This window comes from Coenobita brevimanus, chromosome 95 (assembly GCF_032717465.1).
Source record: "Coenobita brevimanus isolate Jiangsu-jjx chromosome 95, ASM3271746v2, whole genome shotgun sequence".
NCBI classification, from domain to species: Eukaryota; Metazoa; Arthropoda; class Malacostraca; order Decapoda; family Coenobitidae; genus Coenobita; species Coenobita brevimanus.
Window position 1 is genome coordinate 9,045,614 of NC_137048.1, and position 27,500 is coordinate 9,073,113.

The 27,500-nt window shown below is 42.4% G+C and overlaps 1 protein-coding gene across 1 annotated transcript in view; it reads left to right on the plus strand.

Annotated features, from left to right (window-relative positions):
- LOC145413230 (multidrug resistance-associated protein 1-like) overlaps nucleotides 1–27,500 on the plus strand; it is a 682,216-nt gene that overhangs the window by 37,956 nt on the left and 616,760 nt on the right. Inside the window, exon 4 of the mRNA XM_080282961.1 lies at nucleotides 25,461–25,709. Within this exon, the coding sequence (XP_080139087.1) occupies nucleotides 25,461–25,709 (249 nt within the window). The remainder of the gene's footprint in view (nucleotides 1–25,460; nucleotides 25,710–27,500) is intronic.

Here is a 27,500-nt window from a genome sequence, read left to right on the forward strand (position 1 = left end):
GTGTGTGTGTGTGTGTGTGTGTGTGTGTGTGTGTGTGTGTGTGTGTGTGTGTGTGTGTGTGTGTGGTAGGTGGGGGTACCCATCATCCACCCACTTAGTGTAGAGGTATTCTGTTTTTAAGGTAGCTCTACACTGAGTGGTAAGCCAAATGATTTCCTGTAAACCAGGAAATCATTTACAACGCTGGGTGGTAATTTTATAACCAACCAACACGTGATACCTACAGTAGGTGACAACAAGTGGGTTGGAGGAGGGTTAGTGTCCCTTCACGGGAAACAATTAATTAAAGATACGAAAAAGAAACCTCGGACCAGGACTGACCAAAAGATGACGACTAAGGACCGAACAAAGGACAAGGTACGGATTGAGACATGGAATTTAAGGGGTGCAAACCATGAGGTGAGAGAGAGATTGTCCAGGTGCTTGAAGGTGCAATAGTGGATGTATGTGGATCAACTGAAACTAAATGGAGAGGTGGGAGTGTGAGAGAATGGGAGTATGGATGGGGTATATGAGCGGGAGTAGGTGAGATTGAGAGGGCAAAAGGAGTGTGTATTGCTGTGAGTAACAGATGGAAGGAGAATATCAGAGAGTATGGATCAGTTGGCTCAAGGATTGTGTGGGTAAGATTGAAAGTTGGACTACAAATTGTGTTTGTTTGCGCCAACGCAAGATCGTGCAAGCAGAGTGAAAGAAGAGTTCTGGACAAATGTGGAAGTGTGCATGGAAAAGTTTAAAAGGAATGAGGAAGTGTTTTTGATTGTAGGTATGAATGGAAAAGTAGTGGATGGAGTAGTTGGTGAATGGGGTGTGCCTGATGAGAATGGCAGTGCTCTAGTGGACATTTGTACCTGGAGAGGGTTGGTGATAGCCAATACCCTCTTCAGGCACAAAATGATCCAATGGTATACATGGCGAGTGATGAGAAGGGTATGTGGTGAACTGAATGAACGGAAGGCAATGATTGATTACACTGTGTGTGTGTGTGTGTGTGTGTGTGTGTGTGTGTGTGTGTGTGTGTGTGTGTGTGTGTGTGTGTGTGTGTGTGTGTGTGTGTGTGTGTGTGTGTGTGTGTGTGTGTGTGTGTGTGTGTGTGTGTGTGTGTATGGATGATAGGATTAGAAGGTGTGTAATGGATGCAAGAGCATATAGAAGTTGGGGGAGTACAGTTTATGACCACCACTTGGTGGTGGGGAGAATCAAGGTTCAAATGAAATGGAGGAATAGAAGAAGGAAAGGACAGGAGGAAGTAGTTCATACAGGGAGGGTGGAAAGGTGACAAGAGGATGGAAAAAAGGCAGAATATAAGAGAGAAGTGAAGGAGAGATTGGTTAAATATGGTTTGGAGCAGGGGGTACGTGGTAGGTGTGTGCAAGATATTCACGGAAGAAATCTGTGCAGCATGTGAGGTGGTGTGTGAGGTGAAGAGAAGATGAAAGGGGCTGCAGGGAACAGCATGGTGGAATGAAAAGGTGAGACACGCTGTGACACAAAAGAAGAAAGTGTATAGTGAGTGGATGAGAAAGATGACGTGCAAGAAATTGAGACCCGGAAGAGAGAGTTATATGTAGAGAGGAAGAGAAAGAGGTGAAAAGACTAGTAAGAGAGAGCAAGAAGAGAGTGGATGAGGAATTTGGAAGGAATTTGAGTGTAAAGTGGAGAGAATGTTAGAAAATGTTTTGGAAAGAGGTAAAGAGAGATAGACAGGGTGTCAAAGAAGTTAGTCGGTGGCTGAAAGATAAAAATGGTAGATTGCTGGTGGAGAAGGGAGAAAAAGGGAACAGATGGAGAGAACAATTTAAGGACTTGTTAAACAAAGAGAATGAAAGTAATGTGAGTATAAGTGGCTGGGGAATGGCTGGGAGATGGATGGATGTGAGAAGAGAGAAAGGAATCAGTTAGGATGGACGTTGTGAAAGCAATGAAGAAAGTCAAAATGTGGAAAGCCCTAGGAACTGATGGAGTGTGCGGTGAAATGGTGAAGCATGGGGGAGAGATAGTAGTAAAATGGATGTGGAAGATGTGCAGATTGGCCTGGGAGGATGGTAGAGTAACAGAGGATTAGAAGGTAGGTATAATTATTCCTCTGTACAAAGGAAAAAGGGAAAAAGAAGTGTGTGGTAATCACTGGGGCATTTGTCTTCTTAGTGTAATCTATCTATCTATCTATATACCTAGGCTGCTTCCCCCAAGGAAAGGGAGGTAGCTGAGACAGGACGACTCACTCTCCATTTACTCATCCCCCTGTGGCGGGGGAGACACAACCTGGCCGCACTATGGGGTGGTGCTACTACTCTGCGGCCGGGTTGTGTTAGGAAGAATACTGCCACCGTATTCCCTGCGTGTCGTAAAAGGCGACTAAAAGGGGCGGGGTGAGGGGACTAGGGACCCCCTCCTCTGTTTTTTAGTTCCTAAAAAGAGACAGGCCAGAGACAGGCCTTAGTGTAATAGGAACTGTATATGGTAGGCTACCTGTTGACAAGGGTAACGAAATAACAGAGGAATTAGTTGGAGAAGAACAGGGAGGTTTTAGGAATGGAAGAGGTTGTGTATATCAGATATTCATTCTTAGGTCATTAGTGGAAAAGTTTCTAGAGAATGGAAAGCAGTTGTATGCGGCCTTCATGGATTTGGAGAAAGCATATGACAGCGTGGATAGACAAGGATTTTGGAAAGTATTAAGAATTTATGGAGTAAATGGGAAGTTGTTGGATACAGTGACGAGTATCTGTGAGGGTGCTGAGGCTGCAGTGCGTGTGGATAGTGAACTGAGTGAAGTTTTCGGTTTGGAGGTTCGATTGAAACAGGGATGTGTCATGTATCCGTGGTTGTTCAATATGTACTGTGTATGGATGGGGTTATAAAAGAGATACAAGGTAGGGTAGTGAATGTTGGAGCTGCCCTACTGAGAGAGGGCAGCGTTTGGAAACTCCCTGTACTATTGTTTGCAGATGATACTGTGTTGTTAAGTGAAGACGAAGGGAAGCTGCAAGGCTTGGTGGATGAGTTTGGGAGAGTGTGTAAGACGCGGAATCTAAAGGTGAATGTGTGACTCTTTGGTCTTGTAATATGTAAATCATGAGATTTGGTTAAAGTTATTGTGCTAGTCGAAGGCAGGAGAAGTTAAAGATGAATACAGGGAGTTGATCTTGATTTATTATCTTCAGGGAAAGTCTGAGTTGAGCAGAGTATGTATTACACAGGAACGTAATTTACTGTCTCGTTGGACCCCCCTTCTTATTTCCTCTCTCCACGACCTTTCGCTTCTATGACTAACCTCTTTTTGACTCTCTACTCCTTCCTGACTTCTCTAGGAGGGCTTTGTGTCACGTGTATAACCCATTGGTTTGGGTTTTAGAAGCTTGTGTGTGTCTGTGTGAATGTAGTGCTTCCGGTGCCCACTGGCATACTGTTGATTAAGTCTTTGCTGAACTCATTTCCTTTTGGTCGATTCTCGCTGACACACTTCCTATTCTCACACCCTGGCTGGTGCTTCTATCTATCTATCTATGAGTTTTATTATTATAATATGGAGTCCTGACAAATGTAGGGAAGAGTAAAGTTATGGTCTTCGGGAGAAATGAAGTCAGTGACTGTACAGTGAGATTGGGTGAGGAGGAAATAAAAAATGTGAGTGTGTTTAAGTACTTGGGTAGTGTGATGAGTAAGGATGGAAGTTTAGAGGGTGAAGTGCTTGAAAGGGTACACCAAGGAAGAAAGGTTGCTGGTTCCTTGAATGCAGTGATAAGAAACAGGGAAGTGAACATGGAAGTGAAAAAAAGTTACTGCATGACAGTACTGTGATACCAGCTTTAACGTATGGAAGTGAAGTCTGGACCTTGTTGGAGGGACACAAGTCAAGAGTGAGAGCAGTGGAAAGGAGTTATTTGAGAGGCGCATGTGGAGTCACATGGAAAGACAGACTGACAAATAAGAAAGTGAAGGAGAGTTGTGATGTGGGTGTAGATGTGATAGGAAACGTTAGGAGAAACACACTGAGGTGGTTTGGCCATGTGGAGAGGATGAAGAGCGAGAGACTGACGAGGAGAGTGTATGTGAATGAGGTGAAGGGGGGAAAGGGAGGGGGAGGCCAAGGATGAGATTGAGGGATAGAGTGGAGAGGTATATGAGAGAGGGGGGGGGTGAGGGGGGAGCATGGCAGTGAAATGGGCGAGGGGACAGGGCGACATGGAGGAGATTTGTTTGCGGCCACCCCTTATCGGGTTCAGTTGAAATAATTGAATATATTGAAAGCATGATGCACGTTAAGAGACTAGAGAAGAGGATAAAGAAGGAGGTAAGTGATGATCAAGGAAGAAAAATTAATGCAAAGTTCTTTGAAAATTGGAAGATAATCTGGAATGAGGTGCGCTTTAGAATTGAAAGCGGAAAGAAATGTGATGCTGTGAAGGTTGTAGGTGGCAGATTATTAATCCATGGGGATGAAGTAATGACCAGATGGAAAGAATATTTTGAAAGCCTGATGAATGGGAATAGAGACAGCAGAGCGGCTGTAAACATGATTGGTTTGGGAGGTGTGCAGAGAAGGAATGCAGTGTCAGGAGACGTGACACTCGCACAGATGAAGAGTGCTGTGAAACAGTTAAAGAATAGGAATGCAGCTGGTGTTGATTAGGTGTATGCAGAGATGATTAAGTGTAGTGGAGAGAGTGGAATGAGGTGCTTGTTGGAGATATGTAAGCAGGCATGTATGAGTGAAACTGTGCTTGCAGAGTGGAAAGAGGCTGTGATTATACAAAAACAAAGGTGAGCGAAGTGAGTGCAAGAATTATTGTGACATAAGTTTATTGAGTGTGGTAGGGAAGGTGTATGGAAGAATTATTATAGAGAAAGTATGAAAGATATCAGAATTCCTACTGAGTGATGAACAGGGTGGCTGTAGGAGTGACAGAGGATGTGTGGATTCAAATATTTGCAGTGAGACAGATGGCAGAGAAGACTTGTGAGAAGGACTATAAGGTGTTTATGGCATTCATGGATCTGAAAAAAGCATACAACAGAGTGGACAGAGAAGGATTGTGGAAAGTTTTGCGCATGTACGGTGTAAATGGTAAGCTGCTAGTTGCCGTCATGAGTTTTTATGATGGTAGTGAAGCCCATGTGTAAGGGTCAATGGGCATCTAAGTACATGGTTCACGATCGGTGTGGGCGTGCGACAAGGTTGTGTGATGTCCCCATGGTTGTTCAATATACTGTATATATGGATGGGGTGATGAGAGAAGTAAAACCACGAGTAATGGAGAGAGGGATGGCGTTGGTAATGAATTATGATGGATAGAATATCTCAAATTTGTTGTATCCTGATGATGCGGTACAGCTTGCAAGTACCGGACAAGAACTTGGTAGACTAGTGCAGAGTTTTGCTGATGTCTGTGAGCATCGTGCCTTGAGAGTAAATGTAGAAAAGAGTAAAGTGATGGCTACTGAGAGAGAAGTTGACTCCCAGTGCAATGTCACAGTGAATAGAGAGAGACTGGAATTGGTGAGAGAGTTCAGATACCTGGGTACAGTGATAGGAAAGAAAGGACAATGTGCAAAAGAAGTAGAAAGTAGAGTGACACAAGGTAGAAGAGTAGCTGGTGCAATGAAAGCCTTGATAAGAAACAGAGGCTTGAGTGTTGCAGTTGCACGAGGCTTACATGAAGGTGTGTTAGTGCCAACTTTAACATATGGATGTGAGACTATGGTGTGGCATGAAAAAGAAAAGTCAAAAGTAAGAGCAGTAGAGATGAGACTGTTGAGGAATGAATGTTGAGTACAAGGGGTGGATAGGATACGAAATAATGTGATTCTTGAAAGATGTGGAGTGAGGAAGTCAGTGGACACCAGAATCGAAGAGAGTTTACTGAGGTGGTATGGTCATGTGGAGAGAATGGATAACAATAGAGTGGTGAAAAAGGTATATCTGAGTGAATTTCAAGGAGGGAGGAGGCGAGATAGGCCAAGGAGAAGGTGGAGAGATATGGTGGATGACTGTCTGAAGAGGAGAGGTTTGGAAGTCAGTTAGGCTAGGGAACTGACAAGAGATCGAGCTATCTGGATGAATGTTGTGAGAAGTGCACGATCAGGGATTTTTGGCACCCCTTTTTAACGTGGCAGCGTCCAGATAGACTCAATCGGATACATTTATGTGAAGCAACAGAATGTGGTGAATGTTTTTGGTGTATCTGATAGAACCAGGATTCCGGGGGCTTGAATGATGAATGAATGGAAGCGTGGCCCATTGGATTGGGCAAATTTGGGCTGTCTGGACATTGCTACTCCTCACTCTGCCCTTGGGTGGGAAGGGAGGTCCGGATGATGGTGATGATATATATATATATATATATATATATATATATATATATATATATATATATATATATATATAAAATCATCATCATCATCATCATCATTAACCATTACAAGTCCACTGCTGAACAAAGGCCTCCCCAAACCTTTTCCACAAATTCCTTGACTGAGCCAGTCTTTGCCACGTTTTCCCTGCAAATTTCTCTGCCTCGTCTCTCCACCTCCTGTCTGGCTTTTCTGCTACGCTTTCAATCTCTTGGTGTCGTCATTGAACCTCTTGCACCACCGGTTGTCCCTTATTCTTGCTATATGGCCTGCCCACCTCTAATTCTGTTATTTTATAACTTCTATAATAGCTTTGACTTTAGTCTTCTCTCTCACCCAAGTTGATCTTTTCCTGTCTCTTAAAGATATTCCCAAGACTGAACTTTCCATTGCTGTCTGAGAACGATTAATTTATTTTCCATTGATTTTGTCAGTTTCCAGGTCTCACAACCATACGTCATAGCTGAAATTATACAATCGTCATATACTTTTCGTTTCATTCAAACTGGGAAGCTACTTTTCATAATGTATCTATGTTTACCGAGAGCTTTCAATCCAATTGTAATGCGTCTTTTTATTTTGTTATAATGATCTTTCGTTCATTTTAGTATTTGCCCCAAGAAGTTGTACTTCTCAACTTCTTCAAGAATTTCTTCACTTATGCTGATGACGCTCTTTCGTGTTTGTGGATTAAACATTAGTTTTCCTCCGGTTCATGTTTAGCCCTACTTTGAGACTTTCTCTGTTCAGGTCATTCAACATTTCTTGCAATGCCTTTGCTGTTTCCGAGATTAGGACAATGTCATCTGCAAATTTTAAATGGTTTAGTTTTTCTCCATGTATGGTCACTTCTTTGTTTTCCCAGTCCAGCTTTCTGAAAATACTTCCTAGGCATGCTGTAAAGAACTTTGGTGAAATTTATTCTCCCTGACAAACGCCCTTCTCAATCTTAAATTTTTCCAAGTCCTTATGTAATTTAACAGTAGCAGTTCCCTCTTCTTATATGTTTTCGAGCAGTTTTAAAATGTTCTCATATATATATATACTTAACAGTAGGGCCTTGCCACTAGCGATCTCAGGAGACTGATGAAACCTCGCTAGTCGTGAAACCGCTAGTTTGGTGGCAAACTTTATATAGCGAAAAATAATAACAGACTGGAACATTAGAAAGTTCGACTATTTTTTTTCATCAATGTCTATTTTTATCCACTAAACAGTCACATTTTATATACTTATTATAATTAACAGGACAAAGCAATAAAAAGTCATCATTAAATGCTTAGAATGCAGTTTATTGAAAGAAAAAGTTGGGAGTTGGGAGTGTGCATGCTTACTGGGGTCATTGGGGTCAAGATACGAGTAAGTGTGTGTGTGTGTGTGTGTGTGTGTGTGTGTGTGTGTGTGTGTGTGTGTGTGTGAATGAGCAAATTGGGCGTGTGTTGTCCTGTATCGGCTACTCCTCTTTCTTTGGGGGAAGGAGCCTAGGTATATAGATAGAGATTTTTTTTTTTAATATATTTATTTATTATTTATTTGTTACTTCTTCCTTAGAAAAAAATTTGCGGGATTAACTAATAGCTTTTCCATTGCAAAATGTTTGCAAAAATGATTATCTTTGTTTCCATATTGTTATTGAGCCGACAATGTTCAGTGCTGACAAAGAAAGACGGAAAAAAATATTTTCGCATATTATCGTGCGTCTCATTTTCCGACGTTTTCGCGTCGTCGCGTCGCATGATATCACCATTTTTTTTCTGACGCCTATTGGACTTATCCAGACCTAATAGAAAAAAGAATTAAGTCGATATCTATTGTCACTCCCGTGAAATTAACGAACAAATGCACAGACATTTTCCCTTGCTACGATTTCCAACAATTTCGCGCCTTCCTATCATGCTTGATTGGCAATTTTTCTTTGCTATTCTTCTGACACTCTGTGGACCTACCCCGACCTAAAGCAAAAATTGGGTCGATATGTATTACCCTTCTCATGACAAAAATGAACAAATGCACTGAGAGACACATATAAACAGCTTGACCATTTTTTTTTACAAGTGTTTGCCGAAAATTTGCGGGACCAACTAATAGCCTTTCCATTATATTTTATTTGCAGTAATCATTATCTTCATTTCCACACGTTATTGAGCCCACTACAACCAGTTTTGATCGGAAAATAAAATCGTACATTTCTGTATGTCGCGATTTCCGAGTTTTGTGCAGAGTTAGCTCACTGATGTTTATGATCTTTCACAGGTCAGAAGGATCTGTAAATCTTCTACTTGTGAACTGACTGCAGGCTTCAGGTCGATAATGTAAAGTGCTTCCAGAAACATGAGTCTACGTGGGTCTATTTCGTGGTCAATTATTTCAGTACATTTTTGGAGGTGCTGACGGATGTGGGAGGTGTTATGACTAGTTCTGTAGTGATTTTTTATCGATCCATTCTGCAGGTGACATGTAAGACGCCTCGACAATTTAGTCCTTGTCATATCTACGTAGGTATGAGGCCCACAGTCACCGTTTGGGCAAATATGTCGGTAGATGACGTGGTCTTCTTGCATGGTCGAACTTTTCACCGTAGGTTTGTTCTTGAGTAGTAGATGAGAGGTTTTGCAGGACTTGTAGTATGTGATTAGCGTGATGCTTTTGGTAGGATCTGGGAGATTCTGACACTTTTAGGAATGATATTTTTCATTATTGTCTCATCCGTTATGTACTCTATAGATATGTAACTTTGGTAGTACAAAGTGATTTTTTTGTTGTTGAGAGAAGGGGAGCTGTAGCTTGAGCATCATTTGTTAACTTTATTCTTCACTACGTCCTCCACGTCGCTCTTACGATATCCATTGCTGACGAGAACTTTCGTCTTTCCAACACTGAATGAACACTGCTCCGAGGAGAACAGTGGGTGAGGGCATGTCGGACGTAGGCACTAATGGTTGAGTGTAATTATAGGTGAGGGCATTCACTTTTGGTGTTGAGACATAGTCCTTTACTACATGATTTTACTTAGACTGCAATTGTGATTCAAGAGTCGCGAATGGTCACTAAGACATCGAGGAAGTGGATGCGGTCTCAAGTAGACTCGTTGAAAGTGAAATTTAGGCAGAAGGCGTCAAAGAGACTGTCTGAGGATCTGAAATTCTTGAATGTTTTTTACCGTGACGAAAATGTCGTCGACATAAGGGCAACAGATGAAGGACGGTTGTTAGTTAATACCGTGGCCTCGACTGTACCCACAAAAAAGTTTTTAAAGAGTACTGATAGAGGGGTACCCATGGGCACACCATTTATCTGGAGAAACATTTTCACAGGGGTAGATGAAAGGGGGCCTTTTTTAGCACAAAGTTCCAACAGGGTGCGGAGGCTGGTTTCTGGCATGCTGAGAGGTGCAGTTTCTTCACACCTATCTCGGTCGAGGATGAATTGTATTGTTCAGTCCACGAGTTCGTTGGTTAAAAGGCTTTCGAAGAAGCGATGATCTGGTCTTCTGCAGGGTGTGCGTCCTTCAGAATATCAAGGAACTGGCTAGCTGATGTCACGCAGTAGTCAGAGATATGTGGGGTGTGAGTATTTCGTTCTGTTTCTTTGCTATGGAGTAGGCAGCGGTCAGGATCTGCGAGACAATAGGACATTGTGTAGCCTTGCTTGTGTGTTTTGACGTTGCCATATGCATACCGAAGAGAATATTCACCTGTCAATTTAGGGAATTGGAGGCCGTTTTATAATGACGCTGATAGCTTCAACCAGAATGTTGACTTCTTTCTTAATTTCTTCCATTGCGATTAAACCTGGTCACCTTGGAGGTGTCAGAGAGGATGTTATCCATTTTTTGTCGATAGTCCTGTTTCGAAATGGTAACAAGCTGCGGTATTGTCTGCTTTCCTGACGACGATGTCCTCATAAATTCATGCTTGCAAGTGTCGTTTGTGCACGAGGTTGCATTGGAAGGACTCCCTTGTCGTAGAAGTTTCAGTGATAAGGAAGGCTCGGAGCTGTCTTGTAGTTTGATTTTTCCTTCCCTCACCAATTCTGAATATGGTCTAGGAGGATTTCAATCTCGAGCCTCTTACAGTGGGGTCGGTGTTTAGTCATGAGGTGGCAGTTGAGTCCCACATTTAGTATTTCTTCTTGTTAAAACGTCATTTCAAGCTGGGGACAAGGTTAATAAATCCTGTCGTAAGTTGAGGGAGTTTAATATTGTGGTCCTGCACCCTGAAAGGCTTGGCAATGTTTCTAGCTTCCAAACCTTGACGGTGTTGCTGCTGGAGTACGTGTAACTCATATTCAGCGGATTTTTGTATATTTTCGGGGATATCGGTTTCATTCCACCTTCCTCGAATTTTATGAAGGAAATCTTTACGTTGTGTGACAAGCTACTGCTTCTCTTGCAGTTGGCGTTCCACATGTTCTTTCCTGAACTTGCAAGTAATCTCAGTGTTGCTGGTGTCGTCGTCATAGAGTTTTGTATTTCTATAACTTGGTAAGATATTATCTTGTGTGAAAATGAGGTTGAATGCAACTGCTGTTTCTGCATCATTTCATTTCTGGTCATTGCTTTCGATGCGTCGGGCAAAACTACATTGATTTTTGTCCAGATACACAGTAGAAGCCTGCAGCTTTTGTTACCATTTCGAAACCTACAAAAAAATGGATAACATCCTCTCTGATACCTTCAAGTTCACCAAGATTAATTGCAACCTCATGAAAGAAATTAAGAAAGAGATCAAAGTTGAGACTGAAGCTATCAATGCCACTACAAACGGCCTGCACTTTCCTAAATTGACAGTTGAATATTCCCTTGAATATCCTTGACTATATATATGGTATCAAGACACGATAGCCTGGCTACCCCCTTCACTAAATTATCTCGCAGATCCCGAATGCTTTCTACTTCATACCAAAGAAGTTCGAAATACTCACACTCTATGTACCTACTGACTGCTGCCTGACATCAGCTAGCCAGTTCCACGAGATTCTGAAAGATCCAGGCTTGCAGAGGACCACATCATCGCTTCTTCGAAAGCCTTTTTACCAATGTACCCGTGGACGGATCGATTAAATTCATCCTCAACCGAGATAGGTGTGAAGAAACTACACCTCCCTGCATGCCATAAACCAGCCTCAGCATTCTGTTGGAACTTTGTGCTATAGAGGCCCTCTTCATTTGCCCCTGTGAAAAGATGTTTCTCCAGATACATGGTGAGCTCATGGGCGGCCATCTTTGAGTCCTCTTTGCAAACTTTTTTGTGGGTACAATCGAGGTCACTATATTGACTAACAACTGTTCTTCAGTCAACTGCACCGATGTCGACAACATTTTCGTTACGGTAAAGGACATCCAAGTATTTCAAGTCCTTAGACAGTGTTTTATCAATGCCTGTGGCCTAAATTTCACTTTCGAACAGTCTTCCTAAGGCCACCTTCCCTTTCTCAATGTCCTAGTGACCGCCCGAGACTCTGGATTCACAATTGCAGTCTAAGTAAAACCATTTAACCCGCCCCGTCCCGGAGACGTGAATTCACGTCCTCACATAAAGTGCACTCATATCCCAGAGACGTAAATTAACGCGGCAACATTGCAAGGTCCCTAAATTGCACAATTTTCAATTTTCGCAAGTGATTTTTGGCACGTATACACGGGACACCTTCCTCTTCAAGATGCCAGGCAGGGACAATGCCTTACCCAGCATGACCTCCTCCCCCCCCTGCATGACCTTTTCTTAGCAATTCACCTGTTATCAGTGACCTCGCCAGTAAAGCCATGTTATGCCACGGTACGAAATTCAGGGCCAGAGTGATTCCCCAATCGATGACAATGTGGAAGACAAACATTAGAGGAAGAAACAGTCAGAAATGATGATCAGGTAATGTGGCAAAAAAAGGTCAGGAATGGTGATGAGTTAGTGAGTGAAACAATGATTATAATGCCTATATTACCGATTGAAAACCAATATACTCTCATACTACATATAAATTCGTACCAAATAAATAAATAAATACCGTTTATGAGTGGTGTGGAATAGTTATCTCCCATAGAACTCGTTTTCTTTGCAGCCAGCCTGATAGAAAACCCTGTAAGGTAAGGAGGTACTCCTACCTGGATCGAGTATTTTAAACCTCAGGTGAGCGATTTCTCTATGAATTTTCGATGTTTCTCACCAAAAGTGGATGTTTGAGCCAAAAAAAAAAAGGTCCAAAAATGTCGGGACTGGGGCGTACCACTTTCCAGAAAATGTCGGGATGGGGCGGTAAAAGACCATGTCTCAACATGAAAAATGAATGCCCGCACAGATAGTTACTCTCCACCATACTGAGCCTTCGTCGGCCATGCCCTCACCCACTGTTCTTCATGGAGTAGTGTTCATTCAGAGTTGAAAAGACTTACGCAAGTTCTTTTCGACTGCTGATAATGGAATAGGGTCTTAGAAGATGTAGTGAAGAATGCTGTTAACAAATGGTACTCAAGCTACAGCGCTCCTTCTCTCGATAACGGAAAATCACTTTCTACAAGCGAAATTACATGTCTACACAGTGTAAAACTGACAAGTGAATAACGAAAAAACATCATTCATTAAAATATCCAATGTACAGATCCAAACAGAAGCATCGCGTTTGTCACATTATACAAGACCTTCAAAACCTTTCATCTACCACTCAAGAACCGACCTACCGTGAAAAGTATGCCCACGCAAGACACCACGTCATCTGCCAACATACTTCAACATGTTAGGATTATTGGCCTCATACCTACGTAGATATGACGAGGACTAATTGTTGAGGCATCTTACATGTCAACTGCAGAATGAATCGATAAAAAAATCACTACAGAACTAGTCATAACACCTCCCTCATTCGTCAGCACCTCCAAAAATGTACTGAAATAATTGACCACGAAATAGACCCACGTAGGCTCATGTTTCGGGAATCACTTTACATTTTCGAACTGAAACCTGCAATCATCTCACAACCAGATGATTCACAAACCCTTCCAACATGCAAAAGATCACAAACATCAGTGGGCCATCTCATTCCACCAATGAGATAGCCGCACACCACCATCACAAGCTCTTGGCAGACCAGTTAAGTTGTGGGCTTTATAATAAGGTCTCTCTCCACTCGCCACCAGACTGGTCTGAAGATATTCCCAGAAAGCAACGAAACGTTACCAAGTACACTGACATTTTGACAGCTACTCAGAAGTCTGAATGAATACCAACGTATGGTAGTGTAGATCGACGCATCGAAAACATTGAGCAGAAATGAAATAATGCAGAAGCAGCACTTGCACTGAACCTCGTTTCCGTACTAAAATATCCACCCAGGCTATATATATATATATATACATATATACATATATATATGGGGGTAGGGTTTTTTTTCAAGAATACTCCCCCAGTATCCCTGCTTGTCGTAAAAGGCGACTAAAAGGGTTGGCGGAGGGTTAGTGCCCCTCCCCGGAAAACAACTAACTAAAAAAACAAACAAGAAGCCTCGGACAAGGACTGACCAAACGATGACGACCCAGGACCGGACAAAGGACTTGGTAATGAGTACATGGAATGTAAGAGGAGCGATTGATGAGGTGAAAGAGAGAGAGATTGTCCAGGTGCTTGAGGGTGCGAAAGTGGATGTATGTGGAATAACTGAAACAAAATGGAGAGGAGAAAGTGTGAGAGAATGGGAGTATGGATGGGGTATATGTGCAGGAGTAGGTGAGAATGAGAGGGCAAAGAAAGGAGTATGTATAGTTGTGAGTAAAAGATGGAAGAAGAGCATAAGACAGTATGGATCAGTTGGGTCAAGGATTGTGTGGGTAAAGTTGAAAGTTGGAATACAAATGTGGGCGATTGTGTGTGTGTATGCGCCAACGCAAGATCGTGCTAGAAGAGTGAGGGAAGAGTTCTGGACAAATGTGGAAGTGTGCATGGAAAAGTTTGGAAGGAATGAGAGAGTGTTTTTGATTGGTGATATGAATGGTAAAGTTGGGAATGTGAAGATGGATGGAATAGTTGGTGAGTGGCGTGTGCCTGCTGAGATAGATGAGAATGGGAGTGCGTTAGTGGACATTTGTGCTGGGAGGGGGTTGGTGATAGCCAATACCCTCTTCAGGCATAAAATGAGCCACAGGTATACATGGCGAGTGATGAGAAGGGTGGGTGGTGAACTGAATGAAAGGAAGGCAATGATTGATTATGTGTGTGTGGATGAAAGGATGCGAAGATGTGTAAAGGATGCAAGAGTGTATAAAGGTTGGGGGAGTGGACTTTCTGACCACTACTTGGTGGTGGCCAGAATTAGAATGCAATTAAGATGGAGGAATAGAAGAAGGGAAAGACGAGAGGAAGGAGTAGTTGGAAGGAGAGTGGAAAGGTTACAAGAGGATGAGAAAAAGGCAGAGTATAAGAGAGAAGTGGAGGAACGATTGGGCAAATATGAATTGGAGCAGATGGGAGACGTGGAAGGTATGTGTAAGATATTTACAGAAGAAATATGTGCAGCATGTGATGTGGTGTGTGGAAGGAAGAGAAGACGGAGGAGGGTGCAAGGAACAGCGTGGTGGACTGAAGAGGTGAAACAGGCTGTGGCACAAAAGAAGAAAGCATACAATGAATGGATGAGAAGTAGGGGCGTGGAAGAAGTTGAGAGGCGGAAGAGAGAGTTATATGCAGAAAGAAAGAGAGAGGTGAAAAGATTAGTAAGAGAGAGTAAGAAGAGAGTAGATGAGGAATTTGGAAGGAATTTGAGTGTAAAGTGGAGGGACTGTAAGAAAATGTTCTGGAGAGAAGTGAAAAGAGTAAGAAAGGGTGGAAGTGAAGTTACCAGGGGAGTGAAAGATAAAAATGGTAGATTACTAGTGGACAAGGGAGAAAAAGTGAACAGATGGAGAGAACACTTTAAGGAATTGTTGAACGTAGAGGATGGAAGTAATGCGAGTATAAGTGGCTGGGGAATGGCTGGGAGAAGGAGGGAGGTGAGAAGACAGGAAGAAATCAGTAGGATAGAAGTTGTGGAAGCATTGAAGAAAGTTAAATCGGGGAAAGCCCCAGGAATTGATGGAGTGTGTGGTGAAATGCTGAAGCATGGGGGAGAGATAGTAGTAGAATGGATGTGGAAGATGTGCAGATTGGCCTGGGAGGAAGGTAGAGTCCCGGAGGATTGGAAGTCAGGTGTAATTATTCCCTTGTACAAGGGAAAGGGGGAAAAAGAAGTGTGTGGTAATCATAGGGGCATTTGTCTTCTTAGTATAATAGGAAAAGTGTATGGTAGGATACTTATAGACAGAGTTAGAGAAAGAACAGAGAAATTAGTTGGAGAAGAACAGGGAGGCTTTAGGAAGGGAAGAGGTTGTGTAGATCATATATTCATTCTTAGATCTTTAGTGGAAAAGTTTCTAGAGAAGGGAATGAAGTTGTATGCGGCTTTCATGGATTTGGAGAAAGCATATGACAGGGTGGATAGACAAGGATTGTGGAAAGTGTTAAGAATATATGGAGTAGATGGGAAGTTGTTGAATGCTGTGAAGAGTATGTACGATGGTGCGAAGGCTGCAGTGCGTGTGGATGGTGAACTAAGTGAATTTTTCTCTTTGAAAGTTGGGTTGAAACAGGGATGTGTCATGTCTCCATGGTTGTTCAATCTGTACATGGATGGGGTAATAAAAGAGGTACAAGGTAGGGTAGTGGATGTTGGAGTGGCCCTCGTGAGAGAGGATAGTGTTTGGAAACTCCCTGTACTGTTGTTTGCAGATGATACTGTGTTGTTGAGTGAAGACGAAGGGGAGCTGCAAGGCTTGGTGGATGAGTTTGAGAGAGTGTGTAAGAAACGGAATCTAAAGGTGAATGTAGGGAAGAGTAAAGTGATGGTCTTTGAGAGAGGTGAAGTTAGTGAATGTACACCGATGTTGGATGGTGAGGAATTGGAAAATGTGAGTACGTTTAAGTACTTGGGTAGTGTGATGAGTAAAGATGGAGGTTTGGAGGGTGAAGTGTTTGAAAGGGTACAGCAGGGAAGAAAGGTTGCTGGTTCTTTGAAAGCAGTGATAAGAAACAGGGAAGTGAGCATGGAAGTGAAAAAGATACTACATGACAGTATTGTGATACCAACTCTAACGTACGGAAGTGAAGCTTGGACATTGTTGGAAGGACACAAGTCAAGAGTGAGAGCAGTGGAAATGAGTTATTTAAGAGGAGCCTGTGGAGTCACATGGAGAGACAGGCTGACGAATGAGGATATAAAGGAGCGTTGTGGTGTGGATGTGGATGTGATAGGAAGCGTTATGAGGAACACACTGAGGTGGTTTGGCCATGTGGAGAGGATGGAGGGTGAAAGACTGACGAAGAGAGTGTATGTGAGTGAGGTGGAGGGGAGAAGAGGGAGGAGGAGGCCGAGGATGAGATGGAGGGATGGGGTGGAGAGGTATATGAGAGAGGGAGGTGTGAGTTGGGAGCAGGGCAGTGAAATGGCGGGGGACAGGGCGACTTGGAGGCGATTTGTTTGTGGCCACCCCAAACAGGATTGAGGCGTCTGGCAATATATATATATATATATATATATATATATATATATATATATATATATATATATATATATATATATATAGCCTGGGTGGATATCTTAGTACGGAAACGAGGTTCAGTGCAAGTGCTGCTTCTGCATTATTTCATTTCTGCTCAATGTTTCTATATATATATATATATATATATATATATATATATATATATATATATATATATATATATATATATATATATATATATATACTTCTATATACATGTTATAAGTAGGGCCCCGCAACTAACGTTTTTTAGACAAGCGATTTCAAGTCTAGCGACAAAAACCTTGAAACTAGCGGCTCTGTGGCAAGTGTCGTTTAGAGAGCGAGCCGTGAGCCACATTTCGACGCGAAAACGTCGGAAAATGAGACGCGCGATAATATGCGAAAATAATTTTTTCGTCCTTCTTTGTCAACACTGAACATTGTGGGCTCAATAACAATATGGAAACAAAGATAATCATTTTTGCAAACATTTTGCAATGGAAAAGCTATTAGTTAATCCCGCAATTTTTTCCTGAGGAAGCATTAACAGATAATTAAAAAAAAAAAAAAATCTCTATCTGTATACCTAGGCTCCTTCCCCCCAAAAAAGAGGAGTAGCCGATACAGGACAACACACACACTCAATTTGCTCATTCACACACACACACACGCTTACTCGTATCTTGGCCCCAATGGGAGAAGGGACAGATCCCCATCGTACCACACTGCACGAGGGTCAACTGCGCAGTGCAGTCACCGACATCCACATCAGGGCCCGACAGCAGAGCTGGTTTACCCCTGTCACAACATAATGGATCCATCCCCCTACCCGCTCCTGACCTGATCATCTGATCAGATCAAATGCGGGAGATTATCCCCTCGAGGCTGCAACTCCATTTACTCATTCACAATTTCTCTCCAGTCATCCCTATCATGCCCAGCCACTCTTCCTTGCTCTACAGATATTCCTATCGCATCTAACGCTCTCTTCACACTGTTCATCCATCCTATTCATGATCTTCCGCTCAGTCTTACACCTCTTACATCCGATCCAGTTATCTTTTTCGTCAATCGCTCTTCATCCATTCTCTCCATATGCCCAAACCATCGCAACACTCTCTGCTCAGCTCGATCAGCCATCTCCCACATAACTCCAATTCTCCTTTGCACTTCATTTCTAATCAATCCATACACGTCACTCCACACATACTCCTCAGACACCTCATCTCCATTACATTCAAACTTTTCCTCTCTGCTAAACCCATATTCCATGTTTCAGCCCCATACAATGCAGTCGGTACCACTACACGCTCATATAGCCTTCTCTTTACATCCATTCTAAGCGAACGATATCTAAACACTTTTCATTCCTCCCAGCACCTTTCCTACTTCATGCATTCTAAACGTCACCTCTACATCTATTCTTCCATCCACAGCAACACATGACCCGAAATACTTAAAACACGCTACCTCCTCAAGCAACTCACCATTCAAAACTATATTCATCCTCCTACCATCTACCAACCTCGTATATTTCACCACTTTTCTCATATTCTCATTTACTCTCAATTTCCTCCTTTCACACACCCTTCCAAACTCCTCTACCAATTGTCTCAATCTCTGCTCTAAATCATCCACCAATGCTGTATCTTCCACAAACACCAGTTGATAAGATTCCATGCTTTACCATCAGCATTAACATTCACCTTCCTTACAACACCATCCATATAAATATTAAAAAATCAAACCAAGGCGACTTCGCACATCCCTGCTGCAGCCACATTCTCACGGGGGACTAATCACTCACAGTATTTCCCATTCTTACACACACTGTATTATTTATAAAAAAGTACTTTTTCACCCCTTCTAACAACCTACCTTCAACTCCTTACAAACTCAAAACAATCCGCAAAGCCACCCAATCTGTTCTATCATACGCTTTCTCTATGTCCATGAACGCCCCAAACACATTGTTACGTTTTGCCAAATACTTTTCACACACCTGTCTCACAGCAAACACCTGATCCACGCATCCCTCCCTCTCCTAAAGCCACACTGCTCATCACGAATCACTCCCTCTGTACCCCCCCTCTCTCCCTCTTAATCAACATTCTACCATACATCTACCTACAACACTCAACAGACTAACACCCCTAAAATTAGTACATTCATACTTAGCACCCTTACATTTATACTACGGAACCACACACGCGCTTGCCCAGTCAATCGGCATACCACTCACAAAACACACATTCAGCAGTCTTACTAACCACTCAACAATAGTCGCTCCACCACCTAAAACACATTCCACAGCACACCCGTCCATATCTGCTGCAGCGTTCCCTGCTTTCATTTCCTTTACTGCCTCCTGCACTTCCTCCATCATGATTCATGAATCATTCAACTCTCCCAACACATTTATTCCTTGCACCCTTCCATCTGCCACACTCTCAGCCTCCCATTCCTCCTCTGCATTTAACAAAATACTCTGCCCATCTCTTCCTCACTAGATCCACCTCAGTTAACATCCATCCATCCTCTGCTTTTACTCGCTCTTCCTTGTCAGACTCTCCGCCTCACATTCTCTTCACCTCTTTCCAAAACATTTTCTTATTCTGTTGATCATTCTCAGTCAACCGCCTACCCACCTCTCATCTACTGGGACTTTAGCATCACGCTCAGACCTTCTCGCCGTATTCCTCTTTTCCTTACAGTACCTCTCATATGACACCTCATCCTTCCTCTGCAGCCACACTTCATATGCATGGCTCTTCTCAACTACAGCCATACTCACTTCTTCGCAACGCCGTTCACTTGCCTTTCTTACACCACTACCCTCTCGTCTCACACCACACACCTCTTCCGTATACCCCACCACAGCTCTCTTACACAAATGCCATTCCTCCTCCACACCGCCATTTTCCTGATCTTTCACTGTGTCCCACTCATCTTTCAACTTCTGATACTCCATCATTTTCTCTCATTTTTCCAACTCACTGACTTTCAAAACCTCCCTGCAACACCCAATTCTCCTCGCTCTCACCCACCTCATACCTACTCTAAAATTTCCCTCCACCAGGTAGTGGTCAGACATTACTCCACCCTCTCCTCTCAAAACTCTCACATCCAACAATCTTCCTCTTACATTCCTGGACACAGTCACATAGTCCATCAATGCTTTGTCAACAACCCTTCCACCCTCCTGTCTCACCCACGTATACTTATAAATATCTCTTTTCTCAGACAATGTATTTCCAATCACCATCTTCGCACATTAAACATCCCTATCATTCTTTCCCCTTAATCGTTTCTTATGGGCACACCATGCATGCCAGACACCTTCAACTGCTATATTTCCCACTCTAGCATTCAGATCTCCCATCATTACCACATTCACATTTGCACCAAAACTCTGCAGACACTCATCAACGTCATTCCAGAAAGACTCCCTCTCTTCTTCAACCCTTTCACTACCAGGCCCAGATGCACTCACAAATACCCAAAACTCACGTTCAAATTTCGCATTCACCCACATCAGTCTCGATGACACCTCCTTCCATTCAATCACACACTGTTGCACTTCCGGGCTCACTAACAAGGCCACTCCTTCTCTCGCTCTTCCTTCCAGTCACACTTCCAAACTTAGACACACCTTTCCCTTTAATCATTGTTTCACGCAAAGCTAACACATCCAATTTTCCTCTCACAGTTATTTTCCCCGTCTCCTCCCTTTTACCCTCAATTGCACAACATCCACGCACATTCATAGACCCAGTCTTCAGAGTTTGGGGATAACTCAATCCCCCTTCCCCGTCTTTTTTTTTTTTTTTGATAATGAATGGAGGAAGGAAAAACAAAGGAAAAAAAAAGTCCATGTGCCTAAAGGCATCCTCCATACATAAAATACTTATAACAATTGGAATTAAAATTGAAAGGATTAAATGTATGTGGGAAGCAACTCCCAGGAAACGAATTCTAGAGAGTAGTAGTTCTTGGGATAAATGAATTTTGATAAGCAGAGGTTCTGCATTGTGGGGGAGAGAGTGTGAGTTCATGGGCGCTCCCAGCTGCCCGAGTATTTCGGGAGAAAATGTGAAGGGGAGGCACAATTGAAGCTAGTTCGTTAGAGCACTTACGGTAAAAATATCGATAAAATAGTGCTAAAGAAGCAACATCTTTACGTACTAATGACGGAGGAAGGTCCTGAATTATGGCAGGATTATTGATTAATCTAATGGCTTTATTTTGAAATTTGTCCAACTGCCTCAATGCAACCGCTCTACATCCACTCCACAGTGGTGAACAGTATTCGATCTGAGAACACACATGACTTGTATATTGTGGCCATCTGCTCGTCAGTGAAGAACTCACGAACTCTGTTCATATGTCCCAGTTTTTTAGAAGCATTTTTAGCAAGGATTTAACGTAAGCTGTCCAGCCTAGGTTGCGGTTTAGAGTAATACCTAAGATATCAACTGTAGTGGATATGGGAAAACTGACATCATTTAGAATTATTTGAGAGTCTGAGGGATTCTTTCTATTGGAGAAATTAATGTATTTAGTTTTCTGAGCATTAAATGAGACCAGATTTTTTTGTCCCCATTGATTAATTTTAGAAAGGTCCTGGTTCAAAGGAATTGCTGTGTTTATTGGGAATTTATAATACCAAATTATGTAAAGGAGGTACTAAATGTGAAAGAACTATGAAGGGTCGAGTCATCAGCATAAGAGTGTACTGGGTTGTGCGTGACAGATAGGAGGTCATTTATATGTATGAGAAAGAGGATTGGGGCCAAAACTAATCCCTGAAGCACGCCAGCATTTATGGAATGAAACTGAGAATAAATTCCATCTACCATGACCCGTATTTTTCTACTATGAAAGTAAGAAGAAATTAGAGGAACCAGTGATGCAAGGCCATATTGTGACATCTTAGACAATAAGGTCTGGTGCCATACTCTGTCAGATGCTTTTGAAATATCAAGTGCTACTGTGTGTATTTCACCATGTTGGTCTATTGTTTTGTTAATCTGATGGGTAAGAAGGCAAAGAATATCTACAGTTGAACGTTCCTGTCTAAATCCATACTGCCGACCATTGATCAATTTATTGATTTCTAGATGTTTGACTCTGTGTTTGTTAATTAGTGTCTCAAAAACTTTACAGAGAACGGAAGTTATTGCAATTGGTCTATAGTTTGATGGATCAGACGTTGCCCCATTTTTAGGAACAGGATTGATATTTGCTTCTTTCCAAGGGGCTGGAAAAATTGAGGTACTGATGCATAAGCGGAATAATTTTTCTTATACAGGAGACAACACTGAGGAGCAATTTTTAAGTACTATTGAAGGAATTTCATCTGCACCAGTGGCTTTGTCTGCTGATAGATTCTGTAATACGGCTTGTACGTGTCTGGTGTGAATCATGAAAGGAGGTATTTGAGGGGAATCAAAATCAAGTACAGGAATATTATGATTTTCTGAATTTAGAGTTGAGTTTGTTGAAAAAATGTCAACAAGAAGGTTGGCTTTTCCGCGTGGGTCACTTATATAGTTGCGGCGTGCGAATCTGAGATTGTTATTATCGTGCCCTGGCAATGTACCATTCAAAAGTGCGTCTGATTTCGTGTATAATATGAGATGCATGTGATTCGTGTATAATACGTTCGTGTATAATAATATTCATGTATAATATATTCGTGCATAATAATATAATTCGTGTATAATATGATACGAAATCGGACGCACTTTTGAATGGTAGGTTGCCAGGGTACGATAATGACAACCTGACTCGTGCGCCGTGACTGTAGATTTCCATTGGGGGACTGTAACGGTGGAATGGAAGAGGTGGTAGTGAAGTTAGTTGTAAATGAATTAAGGGTTGACCAGAATATTTTGTTATAATATGGATTGTTTAGTAGTTTGTTAGCTTGTCTGTGTAGAAAGTTTGATTTAGAAAGATTGATAATAGTTTTGGCATGGTTTCTAATATTTTTATAATAGTTAAAGGCTTCTTTGGTTTTGGTCATTGTATAAGTGTTATAGGTTATTGTTTTATGTTCTGTTACTCTAGCACAATTGTGGTCAAACCATTTAGGAGAATTACATCTTTTTCTGTATCTATGATGGGGAATGAATGTTTCCATGCCGACTTTAATGAAATCCTGTATGTTGCCCAATGTGGGATTTGCAGCATGGGAGAAAAAGGAAGTCCAAGGAACATCCAGGAGAAAATTTTGAAGTCTCTCCCAGTCTGTCCTTTCGTAGTGCCATTTAGTCATCACGACAGGTTCAGAGCAGGAGGGTGTGGTAGGTGTGAAACTGGTGGCTTGAGTCAGACAATGATCCGAGGATCCAAGGAGGGACTTCACTTCGACATTATAATTATCTGAATTGGTTGTTAGAAACATGTCCAATAGGTGGGGATTTTGATCGGGGTTGTCTGGTACACGGGTGGGTTGACTGACTAACTGGGTGAGATTAAATGAGTCTGCAAATAGCTTACATTCAAGACCAGAGTCATCAGTTCTGGGTGAATAAGTGTGCCATTCGACATTATGGACATTAAAATCACCCAGAATAGTAATTTCTGAAGCAGTATTAATGTTGAAGACACTTAGTTGTGAAGACAGAGAGTCAAATAAACTCGGCTCTGAAGGGGCATTAGGGGAACGATAAACACAACAGAAATACTTAATTTTACCAAAAGAATTTAATTTGTGTATGGAATAGTCGAAAAAAGGACAAATAAATTTAGTAATCTCCTCCAGGGCAATTTCTGATTTAGCAAGGCAACATACACCTCCTTTGGGTCTGAAATTTTGAATCAAGATATAACCAGGAAAATTAAATCTAGCTATATCAGAGGTGGAGCTTACTTGAGTCTCTGTCAGAAATAGCAGATCAGGGGATTCAAACTGGAGGAAATTTTGAACAGAGTTGATGCTGGAGTGAAGTCCCCTAATATTGCAAAAGAAAATTTTACTGCACTGACGAGCAGATTTAGGGCGCCGCAACACTGGAGGCTGCACAGTCGCTTGATGACGACCGGGAGGGCCCTGTGCAGACAACCCAGCCCTGCCGGTGGTGGTCACCCGAGAAACCATCGCACTGATTCCCAGTATAGCAGCAGCCATGGTTCTTTTTATGGGGGGGAGAACAGTGATGTGTTGTGGAATGAGTATGATATGTAATGACAAGATCGGTGTTTTTTTGAGAGAGGATAGCTGGTTTAAGGTAATGTAATATACTGTGGATGTGTGTGTTGTGTAAAGAGGGCAGCCTGATGCCCTTCGGTGTGTGAGGCAGAAAGATGTGTAACCAGCTACCAAGGCCTAGGAGAGAAAATGGAATCCAGGCTATTCCTTGAGCCTTCCATAACCTTGGCGGTAGTGCTTCCCTGGCCGGGGCTACCTACCCCTACTTCCCCCTGTCTCACTGTAGGAAATAAAAATACAGAGGAGGGGGTCCCTAGTCCCCTCACCCTGTCCCTTTTAGTCGCCTTTTACGACAAGCAGTGAATGTGGTGGCAGGATTCTTCCTAACACAACCTGGCCGCGGGGTGGTAGTACAGGTACCACCTCACAGTGTGGCCAGACTGTGTGTGTGTGTGTGTGTGTGTGTGTGTGTGTGTGTGTGTGTGTGTGTGTGTGTGTGTGTTCTTGGTGTCCGAGACTTGTTTGCCTAAGATATCGAAACTTTGAACAGAGTAGACCTCTGCCCTAATTAGGTTTTGGGTATAATGAGACCAGCAAAGATTTCCTTCTGCACTCAGACCATGTGATGGGGGTCCCGTTTTGTGTAGGTGGGAGGTTAGTGGTGTATATGGGAGGTTTATTAACCTAGAAAAATTATATTATATACAGAGGTAGACCTCCACTCCGACCATGTTTTAGGCAGGATGGGACCCCCGGGACCGCCCTAGTAGGCAGGATAGGACCTTTGGGGGTAAGTGAAATTTTTGTACAATTTTAAACCTCCACCCCGATGAAGTTTTTGTCATGAGGGGACAACTGAAGATTCGTATCTTCAAGATGCCTATAAATATAAGAGTACAGGTAGAGAGGTAATTAACGTGAATTATAATGTGTGGCAGCAGGAAAAGTATGGCTTAAAAGATGTGATAGTACCGGTATTACCTTTTGAAAAATCATATGAAAAAAAAATCCAACTTATAAGAGATTATTATTATAAGATTCAAAAGTCTGCATGCGAGTTAATGGAATTATGGCCAGATCCATGTACTCTCAATTGACAGTTTTGCCGTTATAATTTCCTGTTCCAAATTCAGGATGTTACCCACCTCATTTATTATTGGGAAGTACTGTTCGTGTGATAAGGTATCGGAAGCTCATCACAAACTGCCCTTTTTATTATTTTTTGTCACAATAATCAGGGTAATAAGTCTATAATAATCTGAGAAAAATTGACTTTAACATGTCATTATTATTTATAATACTTCTTTGCTGGTTCCCCCCTCCCCCATTTTACAACACCAGATGCATAGAAAATATTGTGATGTATTGTACATATCTTGCCTGTACTAAGCTTATTTTCCTCTTTAGCAGTGAGAAGACTGGTATTACTGGTGACAGCACAAATGGGCGGCCAGTTACTGAAAGCAGTGATCATAAAAACTGGGACGTCAAAATGCCAGACCCAAATTTGACTACGCTGGTCACTGCCTCACAAGCATCGCCCACCGTTGTTCTCTCTCGAGTAATCTTTCGGACTTTCATGTTGGACATTACGCAAGGCTTCACCCTTTTCATCGTGCCCGAACTCCTCCTCTTCACCACACCTTGGCTCTTGGGGTAAGCTAACCAGAGTGTGTGTGCTCAGAGTCTGTGATTTCATAAAGAAAATATACCAAGCATTAACAACACTGTCGTTGTTATGATTGTCGTCGTCGTCGTCCTCCTCCTCATCATCATCGCTACAACCCCACACGAAAATCATGGTCATCATGATCTCAGAAACCCTGCATTCACGATCTTAGAGCCCCTAAACTGGGAAACAGCAATTAGAGAATATGCTTTGCTTATTCTCTCAGTTATCTCTCATCCTTTTCCTTGTCTTTTTTCCTTATACTCTTCTCTATTCTTCCATAACACAATATGGTCTTCGTCTTCCAGCAGTACTCTGTCTCATTTTCACGGACTTTCTTTGGCACTTCATCTGTGTGCAGTCTTTGAATATGTCCACACCATCTCCATGTATTCTTCTTTATCCACATATCAAAGCCACATTTTACTCCTAGAACTATTTCTTGCCTTCCAGGGTTCTCAAAAATTTCACCGTTACTAAAGTCATCCAACCTGCTTATGCTGGGGCCTTTTCTGAGAATGTTCATCTTTGGAGCCTGAACCCTCGAGAGTTCTCCGTCATTCATAGGCCAACTTTCACTCCCAAATGGAAGTGTCTGAAACAGCACCTATTCACAGTAAAGTCCTTTGGTACATATTCAACTGTAGTCCTAACATTCACAAAAAAGAGTGGTTTTCTACACTGTGTCAAAAATGTCAAAAAATACATTAATAATGTGTTTGTGAATGTTGAGGCTGCAAATAAATCATAATCTTTCGCATCTAAACAATCTTTCCCCCTCAGATTGCCGTCATATTTAGTTACAGATTACTTTTCTACCCTTATGTGGTCCTTCACATTACACAAAACTGCAAGGACCCTCATCATTATCATTCGAGTTTGTCAGTATCACGCCTGATGTGAAAATCCCGCTCGGTAACATTCGACGCACATGCTTTCAGTGAAATGGACTTGTATGAGGGAGCACTGGTTGGTGGTGGTGGGGGTGAGTGAGGGTGGGACATGTAGGGATGTGTGGAGGGAATTCAAAGGGTGAGAGATGGGAGATGAGGGATGGGGGGGTGAGGGATAGCAGACAGTGGGGGAGTGATGAGGGGTAGGAGACAGTGGGAGAGTGGGGGTAAGATGTGGGGGGGATTATGGATGGGGGATGGAAGTGTATTCGCTTCCAAGTGTTGGAGTGGAATCACCCAGCACTCGGCCGCTGCTGGAAGTACAATGAAAGACAAAAGTCGTGTCCTGAAATTTGGTGAAAATATCTGCTGAAAGGCTAATGTTTTGGTGCGTTTGGCTTTGCGTCATACGGAGGGTTGGCGGCACTGACGTGAGTTGCCATTTGCTCCAGGTGACGAGCCTGAGGATGAGAGCATATCTTTAATAACTAAGCAATATTAATATATATACTTCTGTTTTTCCATCTGCTAATTTTGGAAGGAGGTAATGAAAGTAAGGCAGTGTGGAAGGGGAAATAGTAGGGGAGTGAAAGATAGGAATAATAGATTGTTGGTGGAGAAGAGAGAGAAATTGAGGAGATGGAAAGAGCACTTTGACGATTTGTTGAATGTAGAGAGTGAGAGCAGTGCGAGTATAAGTGGTTGGGGAATGGGTGGGAGAAGAAAAGATGAGAGGAGGAAGGAAGAGATCAGTAGGGCGGAAGTAGTGGAAGCGATGAAGAAGATTAAGTTGGGAAAGGCCCCAGGAATTGATGGAGTGTGTGGTGAAATGCTTAGGTATGGGTGTGAGATTGTTGTCGAGTGGATATGGAAGTTGTGTAGATT